This window comes from Tupaia chinensis, unplaced genomic scaffold, assembly GCF_000334495.1.
Source record: "Tupaia chinensis unplaced genomic scaffold, TupChi_1.0 Scaffold000045_1, whole genome shotgun sequence".
Lineage (NCBI taxonomy): Eukaryota > Metazoa > Chordata > Mammalia > Scandentia > Tupaiidae > Tupaia > Tupaia belangeri.
In genome coordinates, this window is record NW_006159501.1 from 399,065 (window position 1) to 407,753 (window position 8,689).

Genomic DNA, 8,689 nt, shown 5'->3' on the forward strand with positions numbered 1-8,689 from the left:
GCCCGCGCCGGGGCGGCGGAGCTACTGCGCCTGGGGGCGCGGGTGATCATGGGCTGCCGAGACCGCGCTCGCGCTGAGGAGGCGGCCGGGCAGCTCCGCCGCGAGCTCAGCCAGGCCGGGGCGCCCGAGCCAGGCCCAGACGCCGGCCGGGCGGGCGAGCTCGTCGTCAAGGAGTTGGACCTCGCTTCGCTGCGCTCAGTGCGCGCCTTTTGCCAGGAGATGCTGCAGGTGTGGGTCCCAGGGAGGCGAGCGGGCGCCGGACGACGAGGGCCGGGGCGGAGCGGGGCGCGGTAGGAGGGGCTTGGGAGCCGGGGAGGGGCCGCTGGGGCCCGAGGGGTGTGACCTTGGGAACCTCCCGGACGCCGGTAGGACGGAAGCAGCCCCTGCTAGGATTGAGGAGGAGAGGGATCAGTAGTGCCACTTCTCTCTAAGGATGTTGCGAAAGAAATGGGCCCAAGAGGGAAAAAACGCAGGTTCCTGAACATGTTGTTTTATAAAAAAGTCCAGGAGTAACTAAGGCCCTTTGGTCTCTGTGAATTGTTTTTTCTGTGCCAGAAATGAATCTATAGCAAATTCTTCTCAAAGAGCCCGAAAGCACTGGAGGAAACTTTCATTCTTTCTTGTTCTTTATTTCTTTTTTGCTGAAGAAGGGAGTACAGCTCTGTGCCACCAGGAGCACCATCCTTAAGTAGCTTCTGACTGCTTTTTCTAGCAGAGTGGAACTTGGAATCTTAGTGAATGTGCTCCAAATGGAGACAGGGATAAAAATAACATAATATCTAGCATTTATTGGAAGTTTCTGTAGGCCTGGAGCTAGTTTCTGTATGCCTGGAGCTATGCCAGACATTTCAGATAATGCTTTTTTAAAAAATGTATTTAAATTAAATGAAAGCGCTCTTGACTAGTATTGTCATCCAATCTTCACAATAACCTTCTGAAGTAGACATTATTACCCACGTTTTACAACATGGGGAACCTAAACATAGAAAGACTAAGTAGTCTGGCTCCAGAGCTCTTTTTTTTTTTTTTTTTTTTTTTTTTTTTTAAGGAACTGTATTGTATATTCCTGCTACCTGGCAATGAGGTGTGAGAATTTCTTGATGCAAATGGTAAATATTCCTCTGAAGTGGACCCCATTTGTTGAGATTGAGGTAGGAGGACATCTTGCAGAGGTGATTTGCAAGAGGGCATTCAGAAAAGTGAGATTTTAATATAACTGTCACAAGAAAGGTGCCTATATGAAATGGAGTCTTTCAAATCTAAAGCAGAGTTCCCAAACTTTCTCAGTAATTTTTTCATGACACTCTTGGGCTAGAAGAAATATCTACCAGTTAATTTACTTTAAAAAATGTCCAAACAACCCAATTATATATGCTCTAACAAATTAGTGGCTATTTGAAAAAATAATGCACAGAAATGAAACAAGAAAGTATTATTTTAATCATTCTTTTTTTAGAATTCATAATAGTGCATGTACACACACATGAGAATGTATGTGTGTCTATGAGAGAGAAGGAAGGAGAGGGGCACCCACCACAGGGTCTGGCCTCGTCATGATCCTTTTCCTTCAGTCCTTTAGCCATTTGGATCTTGGGCACTTGTGCACATGCTCTGTGTGTTCCAGGCCAACTGAGCCAGGATTCAGGATTCTAAACCCTGGCCCCAGGTGGGAGCCAGCTTCCCCTGAGCAGCTGTTTCATTCTCCAGCTCCCCACCCCCGCCCCCACCCCCAGGTATGTATGCTAGCCAGAGAGAGAAGGTAAGGGAATAAGCACTCCCAGTAGGGTCTAATAATGTCATAATTCCTTCTCCATCCTGTCAGGATTTGGGTCACATGAATCCATCATGTTTTCCAAACTGCTGGGCAAGGATTTTAACCAGTGGGAACCAGCCATGTGGGAACCAGCCCCCTTAACCACTATACCACATGGCCACTCCAGTAGTTCATTTTTAAATAATCATAATTACTAATGGAAAAAGTGTGTGCCTGTTGGTCACTACACCAACTTTCCAAACTTTGAAATCAAATTGGGTACCACCACCCTTTATTCCTTCTTGTTCCATATGAATTTTGAGCATTATTGCTTTTTGATACAACTCCTAAAGACTGAGCTCCACACAAAAATAACAGAAGTATATAGCACAATATAAAGCTGAAACTGTAAACCACCTGGAGTTAGTAGTTTTTGAGGTACTGAGCAGAAGATCACTGTGTTTCTCTCAGACATTTAAAATATTCTATAGCACCCCGGGAGTCATCTGTGATGCCCTAGGGCACCTTGGTGCACAATATGGGAGCTATTGCACATCTAGAGTTGTTTTTTATTCTTTTGTTGGTAGTTTTTTTATTATCCTGTAACATAGGTTAAAAAATGAAAATTGATACTTATCTATGAGAGACTTTGGAAGCATTGTAAGTGGGTCCTCCTGTTCATCATTAAAATGTGCATGGGATGGATTGCATCTCATTCCTGATACCTCTGGTACTTCAGCTACTCGAGGCAGAGCCAATTAAATGGTAAGGACACAAGAAAAAACTAAATTGTCCTTGCTTCTAAGTATTTATGTTCCTGCCTGGCTCTGCAATTCAGTGACTATAATTAGAAGAAAAAAAATGGACGTGTAGATTTCCCACAGGTTGGTATTCTTGGTATTTGTGTCGTTTATCTCGTAAAATTTAAAAAACAGTAAATGATAAAGTCTTAAAATAACACAAGCCCAGCAAAGAATGATGTCTCAGAAATGATTAATTCAGTAAAACCCTTCCAAAGGATTAGTGGAAAAGAACACTCCTTTCTTTCCCCTGTGGGTGAACTCTTGCCTTCTTTTTGAAGTTGACTATTGGAAAACCTAAAGGTGCCTAGACAGGCCAGAATGAGAAATAGTGGATGCTCTGACAGGTAGGTTTTGATAACAGTTGTGAAATATAACACATTTTCGTTTTCACTTACACGTGGGAAAAGGGCCAGTGAAATAAGAAATTTGACCTCAAGTTAATTTAATCATGGGTCATCACCATATCTCTATACCTAGAACATGGTGTGTATTTTTCCCCTCTCCATCAGAAGAGAGGTAGAGGAACCAAGAAAGGGCTAGAGGAGACCTTAAGGAATAAAAAGACTTTCCTATGAGAACAGTTTAAGTTTCAGGAGTTTAATTGAAAAGATGTGGGGGGTGTAGCCAAATACAGAATTCTGACTGCACAGATCTCCTAAGTTGAGACTGCTTGAAGCTTCGAAGACATAGTTTTCACATAAGGAATAAAAAGACTAACTTCTTGAGTCATATTAGAAGTTAAAGGTGATTTTTGATTCTATCTTCCCACCCACCCCCACCACTTTTATCTTCTTTTCTGTTATTGTGAGACTTAGTAGATATTAGTCACTGAATTGTTTCATGATAAATCTCACAGAAATTTTTTTCTTAATCTTTCTTTGATTTATTCATGTTCTATTTACTCCCCTATTGCTTGTGCCAGCTTTAAGGAAATGACACCCCTAGTGACATTCGTCCTTAGAGAACAACAAAATACCAAAATCTTAACTTTGCCCCAGCTGCTGGTACTAGCAGCTCGGAATAAGCAGTGCTGACCCATCTTCTGCTATACAGGTTTCTCTAGGTCACATCAACACTCTAGTTATGTTTCAAAAATCTCAAGTAGAGGGACCAGCAGGTAGCATAATGGCAGTGTCACTGGACTCCCATGTAGTCGACCGTGGTTTGAGTCCTGGACCCGGTGGCTTAAACTCACACCCGACGCATGCGTGTGCATGTTCAAGATCCCGAGAGGAGAACAGAGGAGAAGGGATTGCAGCATAGCCATCCCCCGGGGGGCGATTTCTCACTTTCTGTCTCTCTGTCTCTGTCTTTTTGGCAAGCACATGTGCCCTACAGCAAAAACCTCTCTGAAAAAAAAAAAAAAATCTCAAGTAGAAAGCCAAACCAGCTCATTAGTTAAGAGGAAAGTGATTGGTGTCAAACAATTTCTTCTTCAGATCTGATCTTGTTTTTTGTTTTGTTTTGTTTTTTCCACCAAAAAGCTCTGATACTGCTCAATCACCTTGGTGTTGAGCTTCAGTTTGCTTATAGAGTTGTCAGAAGTGGGCAAGGTAATATGTGAAAAGCAGAGAACCAATCACACATATAGCATGAGATCCTCTTTAATGTTTTTCCATTTTCTCTGCTTTTTTTTTTAACTCATAGAAGCATTTTATAGAATTTTAAGAGTTTTCAATTTAGGAGGGTTTTTTTGTTTGTTTGTTTTATCATAGTGTAGTCTAGTGGTTAGAGGAGCCAGATCCCAAATAGCCAACTGCATGGTTCAAATCCCAATCTCAGAGGCTTGAAAAACACTCTACGCATATGTGCTTATGTACTCAAAATCCCCACAGGATGGAGAAATAAGAAAGAGATTGTCATGACCACACCCAAAAATCCCCACAGGATGGAGAAATAGACAAGAGATTGTCATGACCACACCCATTTTGGGGGGTTGTTTTCTCTCTCTCTTCCTCTGTCTCTGTCCCTCTAGCAAGCATACTCTCCAGCAATACTTTTTTAAAAGCATCGTAGGTACATTTATTGTAATTTTTTTGGGGGGTGGGAGAGGTATTTTTTTTGCTGATGAGTGTGTGCGCTCACCAGAAAGACAGAGAGAGACAAAGAAATAGAAAGTGAGAAATCACCTCCCAGGGGGGATGGCCACACCACAATCCCTTCTCCTCCACTCTCCTCTCGGGATCTTGGGCATGCACACACGCACCTGGCGTGAGTTTAAGCCACCGGGTCTGGGACTCGAACTGCGGTTGGCTACATGGGAGTTCAGTGACATAGCCATTACACTAACTGCTGGTCCCTGATTTTGATGTGCAGTATTAAATGGTAACTCCCAAACTGATGATTTCCTAGTTCAACTAAAACTATGGGGGAAAAACCTGGAATCATAAGAGTGCCTCATCCTCAAATTGACTGTCTTTCTGTTTCAAGAATAAAGAAAGGATCAGATAGTAGTGATCAGATACTCAACATGCTAGTGAAAGGTCAAAAGTATAAGTATTTGTAAATATTACTAAGTTATAAAAGTGTAACTATTGATACATCTCTATGGGCTTATTACATGGTTAAATATTTTTCTGCATATTATTTTAATGAAAGTAACTGGTGAGTGAAAAATCATGAATATTTGTATTTATGTGAGGCTTATTCTACAATGGAATCCCTTTTGCCACTGATTGAAAACAAAAGTGCCATTGTTCCAAATAATTCTCTGATCCATAGACTAACAACTAAAAGTAAATACTTTTAGTCTCAAGTTCATTTTTTATTAAAACATACTTATCAGAGCCAGCAGGTGGCATGGTGGTGAAGGTGCTAAATTCTCACATGGCTGACTGTGGTTCAAGTCCTGGACGTGGTGGCTTGAAAATCATGCCAGGTGCATGTGCATGTGTGCCCAAAATCCTAAGAGGAGAATGAACAAAAAGAGACTGCAGAGTGGCCATCTAAACAGGTGATCCCAGGAGATAATTTCTCACTTTCTCCGTGTCTCTCTCCACCAAGTGTACATGTCCTCTGGCAAAAACCTAGGGGAAAAATAAAGAGAAAACATCATGAGCAGAAAAGGCAACTCAAGGTATGTGTTCATAATGCTGCCATTCTGTTTTTGATATTTAAAGGAAGAGCCTAGGCTGGACGTCTTGATCAATAATGCAGGAATCTTCCAGTGCCCCTATATGAAGACTGAAGATGGATTTGAGATGCAGTTTGGAGTGAACCATCTGGGACACTTTCTGCTCACCAATCTTCTCCTGGGACTCCTCAAAAGTTCAGCTCCAAGCAGAATTGTGGTAGTTTCTTCCAAACTTTATAAATATGGAGACATCAACTTTGAAGACTTGAACTGTGAACAAAGCTATAATAAAAGCTTTTGTTATAGTCGGAGCAAACTGGCTAACATTCTTTTTACCCGAGAACTAGCTCGCCGCTTAGAAGGCACAAATGTTACTGTCAACGTATTACATCCTGGTATTGTTCGGACTAATCTTGGGAGGCATATTCACATTCCACTGTTGGTCAAACCACTTTTCAATTTGGTGTCATGGGCTTTTTTTAAAAGTCCAATAGAAGGTGCCCAGACTACCATTTATTTAGCTTCCTCTCCTGAGGTAGAAGGCGTGTCAGGAAAGTACTTTGGAGATTGTAAAGAGGAAGAACTGTTGCCCAAAGCTATGGATGATGCTATTGCAAGAAAACTCTGGGATATCAGTGAAGTGATGGTTGGCATATTAAAATAGAACCAAGGAGTAAACCAGCTACTTATAGGAACCTAGATATCGGTTATATTTGTGATCAGGAATGGTGTGGCTTGAATATTTGTTATCTGGAAAAAACAATTTTGGTTTTAAAATAGCACTGCAAAGAGGTGCATGTGGATTTTTTTTTAGAAACTGGAAAGTCATTTTTTGGAATACAGAATTTCAGCAAAAATGTGTTAAATACATACAATAAGGGATAATGAATATAATAGGCAATACAATTATATTTTAAAAATTATAATTGGCAAGCACAAATTACAAATATTAAAGAGTTCGTAACTTAAAAGAAGTATCCTGAGAGGTTTTTTTTTAAGTATCTGCATTTTGTGGCCAAAGCATTAAAAATGTTTACTATGATGCTGGGTTTTGTGTGGAAATAATATGCCTAGTGTGTGCACACAAATCTTACTTGAAATAAACTTACTAGTGCAAATACTTAATTGTGTGTTTCTTTAGAAGCTTCTCTGAACATAGTCCTTTTGCATGTCATCACAGCCTATTCTAAGCCAGGTAGCACGGGGCTCTTCTTGGCACATTTTTTTGTATGCTGCTCCAAGAGGTAAAATTGCCAAAAGCCAAGTCTGCGTCACAGCGTCATATCGCTATTTAAAGATCAGCGATGATCGGCACCAGCAGTTGGTGTAATGGCTGTGTCGTTGGACTCCCATGTAGTCCACCGCGGTTCAAGTCCCAGACTCGGCGGCTTAAACTCACGTCAGGCGCGTGTGCGTGCGTGCCCAGGATCCCGAGGGGAAAGTGGAGGAGAAGAGATTGCGGTGTGGCCATCCCCCCTAGGGGGGGTTATTTCTCGCTTTCTGTCTCTCTGTCTCTGTCTTTCTGGCAAGCGCATGCGCCCTATAGCGAAAACCTCTCAAAAAAAAAAGAACTGTGATGGTTTTTCATTGCCCATAACAGTGGGTTTTCAGAAAGATTTTTAAAGTAAATTTCTTACTTTAAAAGAATTCTTACAAGTAGAGGCAGCAGGATGGGTGGAACAGGTAATAGCAATGCTGTAGGCGTGCAGTCCCTCCAGGCATTTCCTAAAAGGACTTTGTAGAATATAAGTTTCTAAACCACTTCTTTTAAACTCTGTAATATATACTTAGCACTCTCCATGAACCAGTGACTGCCTTACTTCAACTCTTATACCCAGGGCTGTACAGTAGAATTTCCTCAATAATGAGAAGGATTTTTATGTGCACTGTTCCATATGGTAGACTACAGACACATATCATTATTGAGTACTTGAAATATGACTGAGAACCGAATTTCTAACTTAATATAAATAAGTATATGTCTAGTGACTAGTATCTTGGACAGCACTTCTCTAGTTATTCAGTCCTACGTATAGAATCATCTCTCACTTGCCTTGGCCTTTCCTTATATTACTGTTCTTTCGGCCTGAAATCCCTTCTCTTTTACTTTGAGAATACTGCTTACCCTTTAGGTTCTTCTCAGGTGTATTTTTTTCTACAGTCCTTGTAGGTAGATATAATTCTTCCTTGCTACCTTGTTTCTATTTATCCTTGTAGCTTTACTAGGAGTTTAGTGCACTAATTATTAGTTCAGAGGCTCAGTTATAGAATTAGAATTGGAATTTGCCAAGGAAAAGAAATTACTCTTATAAATTTTCCTCCCTCGAGAATCAAGTATAGTACCTGACACACAGTAAACATTCAGTGGGTAATGAATGGTGTGTGTGTGTGTGTATATATATATATATATAAACCAAAGAGGGCCATTGTGGTTATCTGTGATATAGCATCAAAATGATGTACTTAATAATTTCAGTTATTTGTTTTGCCACCTCCTAATAGTGGAAAAAGAAATTATGACACTAAAGGACAGGCAGCTAAACTGAATTTAATGATAATTTTGGCCAGGAGTAATCATTGATTGATTGTTACTTTTAAGACTGTATATAATATCTGGTTACTAGTATCAGTTCTTTTCTAGAATGGCAGGATCTTGGCAGATCATTCAGAAAGTCTGTTTTCTGTTAGGGCATTGCCTTGTGAATGTGAGAAACACAGCATTTGTATCATCACAGGTGTGTCTCTGCAGGTGTAGTGGATATAGCAGCTTCATGTTCTTTGAAACATATTTTTAAAAAGTAATCCAACAAAGAGATCTGCTGAACTCAGAAATATGGGCAGGAAATACACCAGAATGCAACTTGGAAAAGTGGAAGCTAATAAATCTGTCCTACACCTCGACTTCATTAAAAAGGAGCCCCTTTTTTTCATTTCATACCATCTTTTCTGGCTGCATTTTGATACCTGATGCTTTTCAGGGGATTTGGGCCTTTTGTAAGAGTTGAGCCTTTCAGAGTTCTTGTTTGTGGCACCGTAATAAAGTAGCATATATTAATTTAT

At 40.7% G+C, this 8,689-nt stretch overlaps 1 protein-coding gene across 1 annotated transcript in view; it reads left to right on the forward strand.

The window, feature by feature from the left end:
- The window catches only part of RDH14 (retinol dehydrogenase 14), a 10,438-nt gene extending 3,695 nt beyond the window's left edge, over positions 1 to 6,743 (forward strand). Inside the window, exons 2-3 of the mRNA XM_006140799.3 lie at positions 82 to 228; positions 5,676 to 6,743. Of these exons, the coding sequence (XP_006140861.1) occupies positions 82 to 228; positions 5,676 to 6,293 (765 nt within the window). The 3' untranslated portion in view covers positions 6,294 to 6,743. The remainder of the gene's footprint in view (positions 1 to 81; positions 229 to 5,675) is intronic.
- The last annotated feature ends 1,946 nt before the right edge of the window (positions 6,744 to 8,689 follow it).